Genomic DNA, 21,133 nt, shown 5'->3' with positions numbered 1-21,133 from the left:
GGTGTTTGCACTTGAGCGTGTCCACTTTTGCTATGCAGTAAATGATTCCTGATTTGTCTCTGGTGTTGCTAGTAGGCTGAGAGGGAAGCCAATTGTAAGATTATTTAACCACCCTTTATATAAGCAGGTAATTTTGTTAAATGTTACATAAAAGTTCCAGAAAGGAACTCAGACAAAAAACATGGGGAAAAAAGGGAAAACAGGGTAAAGGTTGGAAAAAAATGAACTTACCTGTTAATGACCATGGTCCCAAGAACATTCTCATATTAGCTGATTTGTTAATATACAGTGAATTCAGTTTCTAAAGAAATGAGCTCTTTATCCCCAGGATTCTAAAATGTTTCCAATAAAGCTCATTTGTAATATCTGACCACAAACTATGTAATCTTAACACTTGCTGGATTGGATTTACTGTACAGCTGTCAAACATGACTTATGGGCTTATGTCGGCTGCCTGGAGGCAACAAGACTTCATTCAACAAGCCCTAACAGAAAACAACAGCGCAGGTACTCATGTTGTCATCTTCAGAAAATATCAAACATGAAGACATTTTGGTTGAGACTCATGAAGCCTGTTTGGATTTGTTTTAACTTTTAGTTCACACAACAAAGTGAAATAGAAAAGGGCTCAGTTGATCCTGACAATCATCAGTTTCACATCGCAGGCTCTTGAAAGAAAGCCAGCACCCAGACATGTGGACTGAGCTTACCAGGAAAGGGGCACTGGTCCAGGCCATGGTGGACAGAGCTCCCAGGTAGGCTGTCTTACGCAGCACGTTGAGCTCCTTCTGCCTAATGGCCAGGACCTTTTCTTTGAAGGAGTTCTCCCACGCGTACAGCTTAAGGACTTTGATGCCGTTCAGGATCTCGCTCATCAGCTTGATACGAGAGTCCTTATACTGCATCTGCTCCACCTGAAGAGAGAGGAAGAGGACAAACATGAAGACAAGACCAGACAGTGTTTGACCAAGTGTAGCTTGACATACTGTCTGATACCATAATATCAAAGGTCAGCGTCATAATTTTTCTCTTCCCATGTGAAAAAAACTAACATTGGCAACCCAGTTTGCTCGGGATAATTCATCAGAAAGAACATGCGAAAACCAAATATATTTGTATCACTGATGTGTTCCCACTGAAAGTCAACAGACAAAAAACTGAGTTATTGCCAAATTCTAACTGACTGCTTATACCTGGTAAGCTCGCGTCTTCATGGCAATGACAGCATTAAAAGGGATCAGCATGATCATGACAGCCACCCCAGCCAGCACTGATGGACCGAGGTTCTGGAAAATACCACACACAGTCAGTAAATTACTGAATATATAATTCAAAACCAATACAGAGATAAAGACAAAAGTTGCCTGTGTTCAATAAATCAAGTGTACATGTAACAAAATATGGAGGGAAATGCCTTGTCATACCTTTCTACAAGAGGGCTTTTTACCTATACTGTTCAGTGGTGCCAAATTTCCAGAAAGCTAAAGGGCCCTGGAGCCAAACATTTCCCTAAGCTTTTATTTTCAGTATGTATGTAAACCTGGCACAGCAGGGCAGCACATTTTCAAAACTTTCATTTCATGAGACTGCAATTTACATGTACTATTTGCATTTTTACAATCTCTACTCAAAACCTCGCTTGTTCTCTCTGCTGTGCGTACAGCCTGCAGTTCAGTGAAAGTTTCATAGAGTTTCTGTCACATGACTGTTGGTCACAGCTGAGTCATGTGTGGCTTACCAGTTGTGCTGAGGAGTGCAGAACTTGATGGGTTTTTTTTCTTTTTTACAGGATCTGGTTAGTGCAAATAATTTATTTTTGGTAAAAAATTAAATAAGACGTAGAATATAGTAATTTTAATTAAATTTTAAACTTGGATTTGCTTACGTTTCCTGATGAAAGCATTTGTCTCACATTATTTGTTCAAGGACCATCTGTAATAGGGCTGAGTAAAAATAATCCATTCATCCAATTCAAATTGATCTTCATTTGAATGACCCAATATTGATTCATAAAATCCAAGATCTATCTTATAATATGCACATTTTCCCACGGATGTGTGAAGCTTTTATCCCAATAATCTCACAGTAGTAAACGGTCCCCAGCGCTAAATTATTAACAACTGTAGTATGAGAGTCACAAATGTTACCGGATCTTTTATCTGTAACTGATAGCTTACTATTTGTATGTTTTGGTGTAATTTATTATCATGTTGCAGCAGCCTCTCCTCCTCCGGTTTGTGCTTTTGGGCACACAAACACAGATTCTGCGGCAGAGACAAAGAAGTGAAGATAACTTTGAATCGGGACTTTGTGAATCGAAATCTATTCAATACAGGAAATCAGTGGTGATACCAGCCCTAATCCATAATTTTAAAAATTTCTGTTTTTACAGTTTCTGGCTGTGATAAATGGTGTAATTTTTGGGATTCTTTACAGAATACATGCCTTTCAAACCTGCTAGCTGGTTGTAGGGAAGGAAAACAGGCAAAGTGGACAGGAGCACTCTGCTCATTTGAAGGACTCACTGTAGCAAATGTACGTTAATGCATGATTTTTTTTCTTTTTTAGGTTTTAATTTTATTCTATTTTTTTCACAGAACTGATCGTTGGGCCAGAGTTGACCCACAGGCTGACAGCTTAATAAGCCTGATCTAAAGTAACCCATGCATAATTTCTGCAATTACCTGCCAGAGGAAATACAGTGCCAGCATAATCTGAAGAGGAGCAGACCACAGCATATTGAGGAAAGTGGTGAGGTCCATGAACCTCTGTGCGTCCACAGACATCAGGTTGACAACCTCTCCCACTGTAGATGAACGCTTGGCAGCATTAGTTATCACCAGCGCCTGCAGGACATTGATGGAGTAGAGAAACAACTGTACTTAATAATGTAATACATTTCTTTTCTGTGAAGCATACCATTTTCTCCTCGAGCATAAAATGTGTTTTAAGACTAAAGTTTCGCTCACTTTATTGATGGAAGTGAAGTTTTTAGGGCTTTTTTAAAGCGTGTGCATTTATGCTTAAAGCTTAACAGTCCTAAATCGAAGATGTGAGAATTTCAGCATACCTTCCTGTAGATTGCTCCTATGATAGCGGTTCGTACATTCATGCCGGTGACAAAACAGTACTGAAAGTGATGGTGGAGGATGAGAGTCTGCAGGAAGGCTGTGAAAAACATGAGGAAGGCCAGCGAGTAACCCCACCAATCAGGAGCACCCTTTTGTTTTGTGAATGAGATCAGCATCCTAGAAGAGTGAAGAAAAGAACAATTCTTTTAGATTAAACACACAACATCCAACTAATCTGGAAAGAGCTGTGTTGATAATGGCACACAGCTAACTTTTTATGTAACCGCTCCTTTTCCTTCACATGGTCTGTGAATACAAACACACACATTCTTTGCATGCAAAATATTAACATGAGTTAGCAGAAACACACTATTTATCCATGGAGTTTATAAACCTTTTGGCATTATAATGAGTTTACTGTTTTAGCAGCAGACCAAGGGTGTAGTGTATAGACACAATGTTAGTTTGAAGTGATGGTAATATAATATTATCCTCCTTGGACAACTAAAACTTGAAAGTGAATTCAGGTCTTCATTATTTACCTACAAAGCAGTTAGTCACTAAAACTCTGCATGGACAGTTTCTTCCATTCTTCTACTAAATTACGCCTCAACTACTTAACTAAGAACACGGTGTACACCTGCCTCAGACAGTCTGCACAGCCTGGTATTAACCTGGAGAACACTGCAGTGAGGCTTTACAAAGAAACAAGAAACAGATACCAGATGATGCATTTTCTAGTCTTTTCTTGGTCTACCTATAAATTTTCAGCAAGATCTTAAAATATGACTTCTGACTATGAGACAGTCTGGCCTCACTGCACTCATAGGAAACTGCTGACCCCTAATACCACCTTAAAGTTGTAACAATCTTTCACTAGACAGTGCAAGTCAATATTGCATAGTCACAGACTCATTATTTAGAATTGTCACATCAGCAGAGGTATTAGCAGCTGTATTGCCGCCATGCTGTCAGAGGATTTGGCACACATCCATTTTAGCTGATTGGTGATTATTTGGGAAAATGACTGCTGTCTTGAACATGTATATTGTAATTTTGTTTTGCTGTATGGTTTGTTGACAGTCTGATGTGGAAGATTTATATCCTGCACAAAAAAAAAAATTCGATTCATTTCAATAAATTTGCATACCGTCCTCAGATCCACTTCATCTTATCTGTGGCTTCTATGAAACATACAGACTGTTATCAGTAACAAACATGCCCTGTATTTTCATAACCCATCTCCTTGCGTGTGACAGTTTGTTGACATTGTGCTGGCAAAACAGAAATTACATTCAGGAAATGAAAAAATGTCTTCTGTGGCCTCTCTTCAAAGTCACAAGGAAACCAAACACACTTGTCTTTGATAACATTTTAATATTTTATATTTTTTTATGCCCTGTTTACTTAGCTGTCTGCTCTTTTTCAAAGCTCTTCATGCCTATAAAAATAGGTGTATGCTTTGCTGATTGCTAGGGTGAGGTAGGAATGGTTTATCTGGTGTTTCAGACAGCACACTGGTTAGCTTAGCATGCTAGCTAACCATATTGCCTGTTTGATTTGTTAGCATGCTAGTTAGCACAACTTCATGTTCACAACTTTCCCATGTTGTAAACACAAGCTAAAGGGTTTCATTGAACACAGCTTATAATTAATTACTTGCTCGGGTGTGTTAACTGAGGAGAAATGTTTTTCTTTTTGGTTGTGTTTTTTTATGTTTGGTTTGTTTAGTACCTCAGACAGCATACTAGTTAGCCTAGCATACTAGCTAGCTTAACATATTGCCTGTTTGGTTTGTTAGCATGCTAGTTAGCACAACAGAAGCTCATAGGTTTCTTTGAACACAGCTTATAGTGTATTACCTGCTCAGGTGTGTTAACTGAGGAGAAATGGGTTTGTGTGTGTGTGTGTGTGTGTGTGTGTGTGTGTGTGTGTGTGTGTGTGTATTTTTATGTTTGGTTTATTTACTAGCTGAGGCAGCATACTAGTTAGCTTAGCATACTAGCTAGCATACCATATCACTTGCTTGGTTTATTTGGTGGCTCAGGCAGAATTCTAGCTAACCTAGCATGTTGTTAGCATGTTAGTTAACCTAATGTGAAATGTGAGGAGAGTGTACATTAGGTTGCTTGCTAAGGTAAAGTAGCTAAGGGGAAATATTTAGTGTTTTTGGTGGCTCACGCAGCATACTAATTAGCTAACCATGCTAGCTAGCTTAACATGTTGCTTGTTGTTTGGTTTATTTGGTGGCTCAGACAGAATTCTAGCTAACCTAGCATATTGTTAGTCTGTTAGTTAACCTAATGTGAAATGTGAGGAGAGTGTATATTAGGTCGCTTGCTAAGGTAAAGTAGCTGAGGAGGAATATTTAGTGTATTTAGTGTATTTGATGGGTCACGCAGCATGCTAATTAACTTACCATGCGAACTGGCTTAACATAATTGCTTGTTGTTTGGTTTATTTGGTAGCTCAGGCAGGATTCTAGCTAACCTAGCATGTTGTTAGGACTGCAGTTAGCCTAATGTGATATGTGAGGGGAGTGTATGCATTGTTGTTTGCTAAGGTGGAGTAGCTGAGGGTGACTGTTTCCCATGGCAGCAGTGAAAAAAGCAGGTATCAGAATTAACCAACCGACCGTAACAAAATACATGCACGAAAACTATGTGGTCAGCTAGCTCTGAAACCTTATCTCTATATCAAGATAAGGTTTTCACAGAACAGCTATCACCACATATCCACCCTGGCCAAGATGCGTTAATGAAACATACACAGTGTTTACATAATAACTTTGCATGTTTAACAAGGACAGTATGCAGTTTAAATAAAGACAGCTACCATACTTTGGATAAAACCACCCAGCATGCAAAAATACATTCAAAAAGACATCCTGGAAATAGTATTTGGCAACACTGGAACAATGGGAGCTTGTTTGGTGTCCCAATCTTGCAAATAGGGTGTAGTAAAGACAGCACATGGTAGTAACGTGACCTCTCTGTCTACCTGAGCAGCTGAGGGTTGACGAAGGTGATGATGTCCTGCAGGAGCTTGTAGGCTGAGCCAATCAGAAAGTAGGGTCCAAAGGCTTTGATGAGGGCACGTAGGAAAGACGGCTGGTAGGGAGCAGCTTTCTGATTGGACAGCAGCACCTCTACTTCCTCCGGGCTGCTTTCACCTTCTCCTATGTGGTTGGTGGTCGATGGCGGGGGCTTTGAGTACACAGCCTGGCTGGACAGACTGTGTTCACTGAGAATTTGGAATTTGGGAGGTTGTTTGATAGGAAAGAGACAGAGAGATGGAGAGAATAATAGCTATGTGAGGATGTGGAATTCTCATCGTAAGTAAGTAAGAGAGGAAAATATATCCATATAGCATCTCTCTAGAGTGATGTCATAAAGGGCAGTCCTATATGAAAGACAGTGTATAAAACCAATAATAACAACACACTACAACAACAGACAACCTCAATGAAAGGCGTTTTTGAAGGCCTTGTAGGTGATTAGAAAAATACATCTATCCTGTATCTTACTGGCAACCAGGGAAGTGAAATGAGGATTGGGGAGATCTGAGTTTTATGGCTAGATTTGCATAACAGGCTGTTCACACATACAATCTCAAAAGCTGGTGCAGCAATAAGCTGCTATTTATTGGATTTATCGCAATTCCTTAAACTGAATAGATGTTTCCCTCACTGACATTTTTTCCTCACATCTTAGGGCTCATTTATGTGTGAGTGTTTTCTGAAAGCTTACGGATATGGATGAAACAGAGCAGTACCACCGGAGACTGTGGAAGCAGTGTAGCATAGTTCAAGCCAAATACGACCATAAGAGACAACAAAGACATTTTATAAATAATGGTGAAATGGAACAAATCTGTAATAATATTATAATATGTAGTGATATATAGTGAAAATAGTAAAAAGAATTCTCTGTCCACAAGTGGGGATGTAGACCAACGCCATCTACAATGCTGCCTCCATTAAAAAGTACAATATTATGACCTCTGCCACCGCTGCATCATTTGTTGTTGTGTGAAACTTTTGACCCTGCCCTCTAGAGCTATCCATTGACTGTATCTATGCCAACATTATGGACGCATGGAAGAGTGAGGGTTGTTACGGTACAACATTTGAAACTGACATATATTTTCATATGTAAAGGAAGTATAAATGAGTTTTTGGGCTACATTCGGAGAGCAGGCTAATCAGATTGGTTTCTCAAATCAGATCATCAAGACAGACCATCTGCATTGTTATTTCCAAATGATCAGACTGGATTTGTGTGTCCAGACATCACCAGCCTATCTGCGTGGGTTGCTGCGTAAACACCATAGGTGTCAGTATCTCCATAGCTGCACTAGTGATGTGGCTTTCCAACTCAGAAGCATGAAAAATGAGGGTCCATTATATAGCCTTGCAAACAATCACCTCTACAGAAGTATCCCCCTTAAATGCCAACAGACATTTTTTTTAGCATCTGTCGATGGACTATTATTCTCCATTTAGTCCTTCATAGATCTCTGTTCCTAACAACATGGATTCTGCTCAGCACCTCTGTTACTCTAGTTTAACATCATTGTTGTGCTTTGTGTCTCAGCGCAAAAGACACTTTGAAATCCGATTTCAGTAGCCAGAGCAGCCACACTGAGATGCATCTGTAGAAACCTGATTGGAGTCAGACTTCAAACTCCCCACAAATGTGGTTTGGAATAGGGGTGTAACAATACATCGATCCACATCAATACATCCATTCATTGATTAACAATCCGATTATATCGATGCAAAATGAAAACATCGATCCATATCATCATCTTAAAGATACACATTTATTTTGAAATTCACATAGCACGTCTGTGTCACCATTTCTGGGCAAGCGCGCCTCCGCTCAAACAACAAACAGAGCTCAGAAATAAAACAGTCAAATCATATTCTAGTTGTTTTTGTGAGTTGATATAAATGATTGTGTTAGATGGGCATATGATATCGTGTCATATCGATCGCAGGCTCCTGAATCGAATCGAATCAAAATCGAATCGTGACAGACTTTGTGATATCGGCAAACATTGTATCATCAACCAAACAAATCGATATAATATCGTATCGTGATGAAGTTGGTGATTTACACCCCTAGTTTGGAACACATACCATTATAAGATATGATAGATTCTTTCGGCAAAGCTGGATCAATTTAGTACAATAGCAAGTACTAATACAAATAGTGCAAAACAAAAACAAAATACGTTAAATATTGCAGAGCGTCCCTTAACCTGTTTGTCCACAAGAATGTTCATTTGTTCAGAAAGATCTCAGGCAGTAAGATATAATGTAAGACACACTCTAAGTTTTCAGTGAAAGGAATGTTTTGCAAACAAAATCTATTCTAATACCAGCTTAAAGCGCAGGAGTCGGATTCCAGCAGTGAATTTGTTGGCAGCTACAGTTCAACAGGACGACTGTGATGGAATTCAGCTTAACACCAAACAGGTTTCCAGACGTCAAGTGAAAAGGCCTAATGGAGCTTTACCATATTATTTTACAAGTTTCTCAGTGAGAAAGCACAATGAAACTGTGACAGGAAAACAGAGAGAGGAAGCAGCCTCATGGAGGTCAGAGTTCACCTGTCCTGCTGAGTGTGTTTTTCCCTGACATTGGATTTTTACTGCAATAGCAAAATGGAGAGCTAAATCCTGTTCTCAATGACCAAGCAACTTAACTAATTTCTCCAGCATGTAGCTGAATATGGTTAAACCGTGGAATGCAATACTGCAGACATGAGAAAAGTAATTCATTCTGCATCAGATTATACAGAGCAGTGGGGGTGGATTTAATCATTCAAGGCTCTGATATTTAAAACCAAAATGAAAAAACACATCATGAACATACAGAATCCATCAGGGCTACAATGCTCCAAAAAATATGTTCACTGTGATGTGTGCTCTATCAACAGAATGCAATGCAATCTATATGTTCTTTTTTTCTTTTTAGTTGATAAGTGGCAGCAGTGGTACCAGTTTCAGATATTAGATCTTGCTACCCTGCTCCTAGGGTTACAAAAAGCATGCTCATGGTTTCACTTGTGCAAAAAGACACACACACACACACACACACACACACACACACACACACACACACACTCAAAGAGCCTTGCCCTCAAACACAACATGCTCTCCCCTCAATGCTCTGACAAAGAGGATGAAGGTGCGGCTAGCACTGCCTTTTTCAGAGCACGTAAATCAGAGCCAACATTTCTCTCTGGGAATTAGAATTAGCTTACAGTTTGTTGAGACCACAAATCTCAAGTCTCATGTAGTGTTTACATGCACTCAAGTAACCTGGTTAGTGTCCGGTTTCTGCATGAAGCTGATGTCAACGTCCTTAAAACAAGAAACCATGTTAACATGAATAATATTCTGCTGGAGAAATCAGCATTTATCTATACCTTGAAAGATCCAGTGATTTTCTATTTTTCTTAATGTAAAAACAACCAAATAATAGATCCCACTGTGCTAACAAGTACTGCATATGCATCCAAAGTCTGATATATCTTCTTCATCTGAGAGCTCCACTGTTTTCCGAAAACTACTAAAAACACAGCAGTGAGCTTTGCAGTAGGTTACATGTTCCTCCATTATCATGGACAAACACACTGTAGATTATTGTGATTTAAAGGAATATTTAACCTACAAAATCATTATTTGTATATCAGTTACTCACCCCATGTTACACTGAATTTGTCAAAAAAAAAAAAAAAAAAGTGTCTCAATGGTGAATGAAGAATCCAAAAACTGAGAAAAGTCTTGATGAATTTGAAATATCAGGGGTCCGTGTTAAACAACAGCTAAACAGTATCAAAACATCCATGTAACAAACTCCCACACAACTCGTGCTTTATTATCCAGTCAGCTCAATACTTCCCAAACACATGCATTTTCACTGAAACCTTACTATCTTAAACACTCGAAAACACAAACACAGGATTTTGAGTTCTGCTCTTGCAGTACGAGAGAAGAGCAGCTATTTGTGAGTGAAAGCAAACTTTTAGACCCAGTCAAACTGTGTCCCACAGTGTGGTGCTACAAATAACAGAGTGGGAAATATATATATTCCAACAGCGCTCCCAATGAACGGTCCATCTCCAAAAATAGAAAATCTATCTGTGGCAGCAGTTGTTTTAATCTCGGGGGGCCACCACAAACAAATTAATGTGTAGGAAACCCTGGTTAAGTGTTTTAGCGAAAGTGCATATCTTTGAGAAGTACTGAGCATACAACTGGATAAATGAGACTTGGACTGTACTCCATGAGTTGTGTGAGAGTTTGAAACGGATGCTTTGATGTAGTTTTGCTGTTGTTTAACAACAATTTCAATTCATCAAGAAAGTTTGCAGCTTTGGGGATTCTTTGTTCACAGGAGGCGTGGGTGGGTGGGGGGGGGGGGGGGGGGGGGGTGTTCCCTTAATCAATAAGCCAATAAGTAATATTGACAGAAAACTACAGTGACCAGTTGTTTTCATTAAACATTTTCATTATGACCCATTTTAAAAGATTTATATCTTCAGTGGGAACCCGTGAACTTGGGGCTGACAGACTTCAGACAGGGTGTGGCGGGAATGCTGAGAGTTGAGAGGAAACATCATTATCCATAGCTATATCCAAGATAATTTAATCCAGAATCCTACTAAAATGAGAATAAATAAGTACAATATGTTTCTACAGCAGAGCAGCTGAACACACAAACCTTATCACAGTAAAGGAAAAGCTGTGTGCCCACCACAAAGCCTGGTCTCTCACTGCACTGCATCGTACAGACGCTCCAACCACAAAAAACAACACATGACTACAAGGGCGCATGGACACAGACCTCCGCCAAGGCCTGATCGATCTTGTACTGTTAACCAAATTGAAAAACGACTTGTGTATCTGTCCTGTGATTCAGATTCCAGTCAAAAGAATGTAATGGGTTCTTCATTCGCCCATACTATACCCTCCCACCAGGTTTCCACACCAACAAACAAACTAAACCAAAAACATTACCTCCTTGGCAGAGGTAATAAACAGCACTTGAAGCTCAGCATCATATGTCAGTAATGCACTTACAATAGACCAGCCTTGGTTCAAAAATATGGTAGCGGACAAATCTGATAAATGACCAGCTGTGCATTTTGAAGTATTCAGGTCACAGAAGTTCTCAGGTTTCCTGCTTTCACTTGATCTCTCCCAATAACCTGGGGCCTGTATCACAAAGTGAGATCAACCTTTCCTGGGTTACCCAGACCTATCTTGGGCTGACTAACCCTAACAATGGCAATCAGGATAATCGGTATCACGACGCTGGATATCAACTTGGTAACTCAACCCAGGGTTGCTTTATCAAGAGCTGTGATCGCGCACGCAGCGGACAAATAACAATCATGAGAGAAGCGCAGCGTCACTGAGCGTCATTGAGTGTCCTCACAGAGCGCCGTATGTGAGGAAAAAAAAGTATTTCTCGTGAGGAATCAGAGATTAATTCTACTAAAATATGAGGAGGAGAAAAGCAACATTACAGAAAAGGCCAACACCGTGGCAGCTGCAGGAGGAGGAAACATGCGTGGCAACGCATAACGGGATGAATAATGTTTAGTTTTAGTTTAGATTAGTTTATTTGCACATAATGTTAAAAACAGACAGTATAAAATTTACAAGATTAAAAAACGAAAAGTACCGGAGAGGTTAGAAGCCACTAAAAGCTTATCAAAGAAATTCCCCTGTCAAAACATCAATGAAATCACATGATAGAAAAGAAAAAAAAAATGAGTCAGGAAAGAAGAAATAGAGGAGGAGAGAGGGAAAAATCAAGACAAAACAAGGTAGCAAATAAAATGATGTGTAGGTTAAATTACTCATCACTGGTTCAAGTAGCTACAGTACCTGTGCCTGTACATCTGACACTGATCACACCCTTGAATCCCATGAAATCAATGCTGCGCAGATGAATTGCGTGTATTACAATTATCGTCTAACATCATTGCGTCTGATAAATTGGTCTTCTTTGTCATAACATTATACATGCTACAATAAAGCTTAAAGCTGATGTCACAATTAAATCATATCAACACCAAACTGATAGTCTGAATAAAGTCATCCTGATACTGAGCTGTGTTAGAAATTAACAGCTGCACAAAAATATTCCTAGTCTCCCTCTTTAAAAAACAAAAAGGAAAATCCCTCAAACACCATGAAGTGTAGACATGATAGGCTACTTTCCACATTTCCAGCAGCAAAGCTGTCAGTTAGGCCCATTCTCTTTAACAGGGATCATTTCCTCCAACAAAACAAAATGTTGGCACTAATTAATGGTGCTATTAAGTGTCCGCAAATGATCAGTTTCTTTGTTATGAAGGGGTGGGATGAAATTTTGACTTCTTTCCACTCCTTTTTGAACAGTCTTTTCATTGTCTGTTGTTGTTGCTTTCTTTTCTTTTTTAATGTTCAAAATAAACTTTCAAATCAAAATCAATCAAATTAATTAAACTTCCCGTCATGACTGGGCTGCATTTCTGTCAGCGGAGTCAGTTTTTTCCGAACAGCTGATTGGCCAGTGGGTGGTGCTTTTTATAGGATCAGGCCCTGAACTTACCCTGCTCTGGAGCAGGACAGCCGTTCAGAGTAAGTTACCATGGTGATCTACCCCGATAAGAACTGAACCAGCTTTGTGAGACCGAAAACCCAGGGGTAACCCTGAAGTTACCTCGCTAAGATATTAATCCTGCTTCGTGATACAGGCCCCTGCTGTCTTTGTGAGTCAACATAGTGATTGTTTTCATGCACTGTGCGACCAAGTGAAGCTGACATATGAGTAACACAGACATAGTGGGAAATGTTAAAGCTTGTACTTTAATGTACTTTTACAAACGTACCTCTTGGCTTTGACCTGCTCCTTTTCCCATTCTTTGAGAAGTTTGGGCACTGTCACCTTGGAGGTGTCACGCTGATTCAGAGACCAAAGGTCTTTGGCCTGCAGAGGCATTTTGTAGCCTTTAATAGCCATCCTAAAGAGAGAGAAACAGCAGGTTAATTCAATCTGGTACATTAAGCAATTCAACACTAACAAGTGTAAGTGCTGTAAACAAATGAGACATTCAAGGGTCATCAGCCTCCACCTGTTTTACTTTTCAGTCTTTGCCAGCAAGTTTTCCTCTGTCCCCTGATGTGTGTTTCATTCTTTAGACAAAGTATGATTCTTAAACTAAAATCCTTTATTTCAGAGGCAACTCAGTAAGAACACTCTCCACAAAAATCTTTAATTGAGTTTCCTCAATTTGCTAATCATCATTATGTTCTCATGGATCGAATTTCACCGGATATTGGCTTGATGCATTTTACGGCCTGAGGAGAGATTGGCTTACAGAAGACAACAGAAAGAAGATACTGTACTTCCATCTAGAAAGAGCAATGTCTTATTTGTTGCAGAAATCAAAAGTAACAAAAAAATATAATTACAGAACAGCTGGTGTGAGACTGGAGCTACCAATCATCTCAAACACAGTCTCATTTGTTTACAGTAATTATCATGGCTTAATATTGTAATAATTTGATACTGAAAATTAAAAGACCAACAAAAAAACGTCAAAGAGCATCAACATTCAGTTTTCTTTAACAAATAAATAAAAAAACTTTTAAAATAAATAATCATATGATTATGAATACACTTTGTAAAAGATAGAAATTAACCATTAACAAGTGAAATAGTTCTAGAAATAATTCAAAGTTAATTTATCATTATGGCATCTTTCCCAATGATACTATTATTTCTTGACACTTTTCATTTCATAGAGTCACCATATATTTCATATTATACAACAGTTAGTTCCGGCCCTGCAATCTGATTGGTCGAGAGACAGTAAAACCGTGATGATATTGGAGTACAACATCACGGTTATTTCACTGTGTATGTATCACTCCGCCTCACAGCTGATTGCAATCAACAATCAAATCAAAACTGACGGTTAGTGTCAGTTAGGTCAGCAGTTGCGTTGTAGGCTAATTAATTCATCCACTGTCAAACAGCCAAAAATATGGTTTTATTTCCTAAAATAAGTTTTGAATTGAACTATGAATAGTCATCAGAGGAAGATGAGGGAGAGGAGAAGCTGAATCCACCTGAGCACACATCCAGGTTTGTCAGTGTTTCATCAGCGGAGCTCAATGACTTGGAGAAAAGCAACATACTGTCAGATCAGAAGGCAGAGTCGGCTGTGCCTGTAAAGCGACAGTCCACCGTGCAGTCACCAGAAACGTGCAGATAAATGTGTATAAAGAGTAAGTGCCTGGCGCACCATGTCTGCGTTACATAGCAACGGTGACAGCGGAGTCCTGAGGGAACTATTTTTGTTGGTGAAAGACAAATAAAATGCTTAAATTATCTATTTTGTCCTCATTTTTCAACAATTCTTAATCAGCCTTGCTTATTTAACTGTTGAACTGCTTGTATAAAAGCAATATCACACGAAAGGGAGTGATGTTGTACTGTGATATTATATCACAGTACAACATCACTCCCTCTTGTGTGATATTGCTTAAATATCCCTTTCCAAGACAGAGCTAATGTCACTAGTCACTGTCCCCTTATCTTTAAGCCAATCACATGCTCCTAGCCTCTTGGCAAGCTTAACAACTTCTACCAACTGCTACCAAATTTAGCCAGTTAGCTCCATGGATGTATTAGAGGACTGGATACAGCAACTGTTTAGCCTTGCTTCTAATTTTTCCCAGTGGCTAATCGCAGGATTGCTGCAAAAAAATCCCTGTGCCCAAAAAAACATTTTCCTATAGACCACCACTGTAAAACAGATGTCTGTAAAACTGTTGACAGGACACCCCAAACTGCAAACAAGGTCAATTATGACTCTTTCTATCATGATTTTTTGATTCATGAAGGTTTCATATTTATAAAAGCCAAGAGGAGCTATCGAAAAATCTGTGATGTCACCACAGTGTAAAGTCTATGGCCTGAAGAGGAACTTGCAGGTGGGGCCAGCGAGGGAAGCACTACTACGCATATTCAGTGGGCTGCATACCTTGGAAGTAAACCTGGAAACTAGAAACTTTTTTAGCATCTGGGGTATCCAGATCAAAAAATACAACCATGGTAAGCCTCTACAGACTGGTACAGAAAGTACCTCTAAACACAGAGCTGAGTTAGCATTTTAGCACTCCCAGTTCCCACGTCTCAAAGTCAATGGATTTTTTTGAATGGGTTTTTGGTTAGATGCCTGAAACAAGGTCTGTGGTTAACACAAGTTTAAGATTATCTTGCTGAACAAAATGTTTTATCATTGTGTGCCAGAGGGCATATTTTTGGCAATAATCCAAAATTCAATGGAAAAAACCCATTGTTTTTTTGATGAGGGAAGCAGGGCTAATTTCTGCCTCTGCCTACAGAAAAACGTCATCTCTGCAGCGCTCTGTTTAGGAATTACTTTGGCATTGTTGTTACTCCAGCTAATAGAAGCTAACAGGCTAATTTTGTTGGTAATGTTTTTTTATTACTTTATTGCAGGTTTTGGAGATTACAGAATGATTTCATCAATTGGTTTATTCATCCTGCTATATTTATAATTTTTTAAACATTGTAAGAAAAAGAAAAAACAATAAAGTGAATAATAAAAGAAAGAGGAAAATAAGGAGGGGTAGACATTAATAAAAAATAATGATAATAAAACAATAATGTGTGTGTGTGTGTGTGTGTGTGTGCATGCGTGTGTATGTGTGTGTGGGGGGGTGGGGGCACCCTCAACCTCAATACCCAGTTTTTCTTTCCATTCCATCTATTTTTTTTGACCCATTTACTCCAGTTTCTTTTATATTCTTCTTCTCTATTTCTTAACTTAAAAGTGATTCTTTCCATTTCTTTAATCTCTTAGATATTGATATTAGATATTGATATACCATTAGATATTGACTGTTGTTCCATTAGTTTCCATTTAGTTCTTACTCTATTATTCATCCATTTCATTATTATATCTACTTGACTAGCATAAAAGTAGGTCATTAAGTCTGGAAAGCTAAGCCTGCCTTTTTCTTAGGTTGGGTTAGCATACTAAGTTTTTTCATTTTCCTTTTATAATTCCAGATATAATTTGAAAGTATTGTATTCCATCTTTTAAAGGTACTACGTGAGATGGTTATTGGTAGGGTTTGAAATAAAAACAAAAATTGTGGAAGGACCATCATTTTCACGATATCTATTCTATTCAGTATTGACTCTGGTATTGATTTCCATCTATTGAAGTCTCCTTTCAACTTATTTTCTAAAGCTTGGTAGTTGTCTATATACAGAGTTTTTATGTCTCCAGTAAGGTATCTTCCCAAATATTTAATTTTCTTTGAATGCCATTTCAATTTGTATTTCTCTTTGAGTTCTGGTGATACTTCACTTTTATTTTCATTTAGTTTATATCCTGAGTATTTACCATATTCTAAGATTGTTTTCATCAAGTTTGGTAACGATTGATCTGGGGATGTTAAGTAAATGATCACATCATCTGCATATAATGCCAATTTATGTTGTTGTTCCTTTATATTTATACCTTTGATGTTATTATTTTTTCTTATACTTTCTGCGAGTGCCTCTATGCATATAGCAAATATAATTGGTGACAGGGGATCCCCTTGCCTTGTCCCTTTATGGATTGAGAACCTTCTAGACAGTGTGCCATTCACCTTTACTCTAGAAAATGGATTTTTATACATTCCTTGAATGTTGGTAATGTTGAGCTTGATTGCTTATGAGCTGCAGGGGTACAAGATTGGCTGAGAGGTGAGGGGACGGTGACTGGTGACAACAAAACTGTTACAACAGTGACACAAAACACCAAAAAAGGCATTTTGAAATAAAAATACATATTAATGTTAATTTCATCATGTTATATCTTAAATATAATATTGAACTTATTTTGTATTTATTACTTACTAAAGCCAATCCCTATATATACACACACCAAGTGTGGGTCTACAGATGATGCAGTAGCTGAGAGCAGTGTGAACCCACCTTGTGAACCACCAGAATGTCATGGTGGAGAGAAAACCTGCTGTGGTTTCAGGGCAGGGATTCTGGAAAAAAAAGGAAAATATGCAGACAAACACACAAGGTTACACAATCATAGGGTCATAGTGTGTGCGGAAGTGTGTAACCTGTTTTAACAAGCAGGGAGTGGCCCCAAAGCACACATTCAAGACTTTCAACCACTCAGGACACTATATGTATAATGTTAGCAGGAATATAAGATGTTTTTACATAAAACATACTGACACACACAGAATTCATGTAATGAGCAGGCACTGCAGCATGACACATAACTCACAGGGTCTGTGACAACATTGGAGAAGAGAGGAGGTTTCTCATTGAAGCAGCAGAGGATCAGCTCACAGACCACCAGGGAGAAGTAGATGTAGAACGTGGTGAATCGCAGCGTGTCGGTCACTTTGCCTGTCACTTCGTCATCTTTGCTCGGAAATGTAGTCTAAAACAAAGACCAACACGCACAGATGGGTTCAGACATTAAGTGGTAACCTGTGAGGGGTGAGTCGTTTGTAAAGGTGCAGTAAGACATGTATATGTTTATTTTTGATAATCTGCATGGAGCACAACCACCTCAAGGCCACAATACATCAGCTACACTGCCTGTTTCTCCTCTGTTTTTTTGTTTGTTTGTTTATTTGTTTGTTTGTTTTTCCTCCTTCTTCTCTGCATGCACTGTCACTATACAACTCAGGACTTAAGCCCCCTCCCCCTTGCTTGTTTCCTTACTTTCCCCTTGACACACTTTGGTGTATCACGGCCCTCTCTGACTCATATTAGGAAGTTTTTCCAATAACGGCTGTTAGGCTAGTCTCCAGGGAGGGTGGGTGACGGTCACAACCACGCATTATGGGTATAAAATACTTGACTACAAGATTAACAGTGCATCAATCTTCACAAGAAGCTTACACCCTTTTGTGGCGCTAAGCTATGAAGACCAATGCAGACAAGTTGTGAGAAAAAAGAAAAAAAAAATGTAAAGGTGCAGTAAGAGCCTGTTGTCTGCAGCTCCTCATCTAATATCTCACTGTGGCTGTTTCTGCTTTTACTTTCCTCCTTGTGGTATTATTAGACTTGTCTTTATTGAAGCATAATATGCTGATGTTTAACTATGGTCCCCATCTTAGTTTAGCATGTTAGCATGCTAACAACTGCTAAGTGGTACCAAATACAAAATCCAGCGGAGGCTGATGGGAATACTTTCTGCAGGTATTCAGTAATCTGTGTGACTTCTGTCAAAGTTTTTAAAATTTTGACCCGATGATGTTACTAGATGAAAGTCAGAGGACAACCTGGATTGTTATAATTCATTAGATGGGGAAAATGTTTTTCCCAACAAACATCAATATCACTGTGACTCTAGATGAAAAGTCACAGGATCACCAAAGTCATAAAGTCAGCAGGGTTCTTCCTCTGTGGACCATAGAGGTCTGTACAAAATTTTTTAAAAATACTTGTTGAAATATTTCAGTCTGAACTAGACTGATGGACTGACCTAAAAGCCAACATTGCCATCCCTAAAGCCATGCCACTAGCTAGATGCAATGTGGCATCAACAAACAGCAGCACAGTGAAATAAGAAATAAGTAGAGTGTACAGCCATGCTAGCAGCTCTGTGCCACTCTACACAATACTGTACTTTGAACTAAATACTAATACCACCATGCTAACATGCTCACAATGACAATGTTAATGCAGATGTTAAGCAGATGTTAACATCTTAGGTTAGCATGTTAGCACACAAAAATCTGCTAAATAACAACACACTTTGTTTCTAAACACAAAGTACTGCTGAGGCTGATGGGAATGCACTAAACAAGTGCTGGACAAAACATTTTGACCTGATGATGGTGGTAGATAGAAAAGTCAGAGGATCTACAGTGCTTTCTGCATCCTGTGCCAAACATGACTTTCTGTACAAAATCTTTTGCCAAAGTGACACTACCGATGACTAACAATATAGCTCATTTTTGGGGCCACAACAACAACACAGCTTGCATTTAAACTAGGAAAAGAACTTGAGTTGCGTCGCTGTCATTTAGGTCTATTGGGGAAATGAAGTTACTGTGTAAACACCTTAACCAAGCTATATTACTTTATTCTGTGCATTCACAATAATCAAGATGTTGTCGAGATGTGCTGCGTACATGCAAGTGAAGTAGAGGTCAACTTCAGCCATCCATCCATTTGAGTTCTCACTACAATAATACTCCCAACACACACACTCACACAGTGGGAGACTACTCACTTTACTTTACAAACATCTAAATCAGCTGGCAAAGCGATTTTAAATCAAGGAGTCACCTTTGACAGTACAAAATCACTTTACTTTTTCTGAATCATATTTGTCCATGGGCTGTTTTTCTGGGTCAATGTGATTATAGCGGCACAGGTTGGCAGTAGCCTGGGCTGACCTCAGCACATGGCTGCCTTCCTTACACTCTGACTGACTAACTGCTTGAGGCTCTGCTCTCACGTCTGTCTGCCTGCTGCACATAGACGTTGGAACTAGGGGTGCGGGGTTGCGGCCGCACCCCCTCCCATCCGCACCCCTGCACCCCAGCCTCCCTACCCACTGCGTTACTCCTGCAACCCTTGCAGCCCCGAACCCACTCCATGCTGTCAGAGGTGGAGAAGCTCATTAAGCTCTGTCTGGCCCTGCCCATATCTGTCGCTCCATCCGAGTGCTCTTTCTCAGCCTTGCGCAGGCTGAAAACCTGGCTGCGCAACACCATGACGCAGGAGAGACTAACACATTTGGCCATTATGAATGCTCACAGTGACCTTATGGATGAAAGCGATGTCTCAACCCTGCTTAAAATCTTCATCAGTAGGTCAACTGAGAGAAGGTCCACTTTTGGAAATGCATGAAAGCCCTGAGTCAGGAGTGCAGACTTTTCTTTTTTTCATTCAAGGTTACAAATAATGTTATGTTCCTTAAATGGCTTGATTTAGTTATCAAAGTTTAATTTTCTTAACAATAAAGATGCCGTGTTCATCCATTCTAGTTCTCTTATAACTGCATGTTATTATAAAATAACTTCAAATCAAATCTTTAATCACTGATAAGTGTGCGTGCTTCCCCCGCCCCTCCCAACAAAAATCCCACACCCCCTCTCAGAAAATAGTTCCGACGTCCATGCTGCTGCATGTCCTGGGGTTGGTCTGATTTTAATCACTAAAGCAGCTACAAAAAAAAAAAAAAAAAGACTTTAAAATTTAGTTTTAGTTTCAGTTTGAATTAATTTCATTTGCAATATTTTTGGCATAAACAAAGAACGCTAAAAGTGTTGAGGAAAAATCCCAAATGCCATCCATTTGTGGCCACTAGTCTGTGGCAGCAGCTGGACACACCTTTTGCTCTCTGGCATACATCTGCAGGCAGGATAGGTGTTGTTTGCTATGCACTGATATAAAAGAGGTTTCGCCCACACAGAGAGTATTTGTTTAACAATTATCCGACAGGCAGCTGACATTTTAGCCCTTTTTTTAGTGCTATCATACATACATTTGTCCAGTCTAGTTGATTTTATTTACCACTTTTTTACATGCTTTACTATGTTGAGGCCACCTTAAAAATTTATGATGACTGCTGCCATAAATCAGATTATCCCACATTTTAATCGGAGTAAGCATTACTGTGATTATTGATCATAATGCAATTATTACATGAATGTTAACACAGCTACCGGCAATCTCACAATACAGATGAGCAACTATGCTAATAACAGCAGAGATCCAACAGAAGTTCCCGTTAAGACGTAACAAATAATGACGCAAAAACTTTAACCTGTATTAAAGGGATTGTTCAGATTTTTTTTTAACACAACACAAGTTGTCACAGCATATTTAACAATTGCATATTTACACATGCAGCAGAACTGGAGAAACATTAGCATCCTGGGTAGACTCCCAATTTTCATTGCCCTCCCACAGTTTCCTCCCAGGGTCACAACTGTCCTGTACTTCTCCTGATTTATAACATACCTATTTTTCCTTTTCA

At 39.1% G+C, this 21,133-nt stretch overlaps 1 protein-coding gene across 3 annotated transcripts in view; it reads right to left on the bottom strand.

Annotated features, from left to right (window-relative positions):
• Positions 1-21,133, bottom strand: part of abcc3 (ATP-binding cassette, sub-family C (CFTR/MRP), member 3) — an 88,288-nt gene that overhangs the window by 32,084 nt on the left and 35,071 nt on the right. For all 3 annotated transcript variants that reach the window (XM_049563518.1, XM_049563516.1, XM_049563517.1), the window contains exons 5-12: positions 17,414-17,572; positions 17,101-17,162; positions 12,968-13,099; positions 6,072-6,314; positions 3,071-3,248; positions 2,685-2,846; positions 1,194-1,286; positions 711-914 (exon numbers count right to left, since the gene is read on the bottom strand). In XM_049563518.1, the coding sequence (XP_049419475.1) occupies positions 711-914; positions 1,194-1,286; positions 2,685-2,846; positions 3,071-3,248; positions 6,072-6,314; positions 12,968-13,099; positions 17,101-17,162; positions 17,414-17,572 (1,233 nt within the window). The remainder of the gene's footprint in view (positions 1-710; positions 915-1,193; positions 1,287-2,684; positions 2,847-3,070; positions 3,249-6,071; positions 6,315-12,967; positions 13,100-17,100; positions 17,163-17,413; positions 17,573-21,133) is intronic.

This window comes from Epinephelus fuscoguttatus, linkage group LG20, assembly GCF_011397635.1.
Source record: "Epinephelus fuscoguttatus linkage group LG20, E.fuscoguttatus.final_Chr_v1".
Lineage (NCBI taxonomy): Eukaryota > Metazoa > Chordata > Actinopteri > Perciformes > Serranidae > Epinephelus > Epinephelus fuscoguttatus.
The sequence above is the reverse complement of the archived record's forward strand: the minus strand, read 5'-3'. Positions and strand labels throughout refer to the sequence as shown.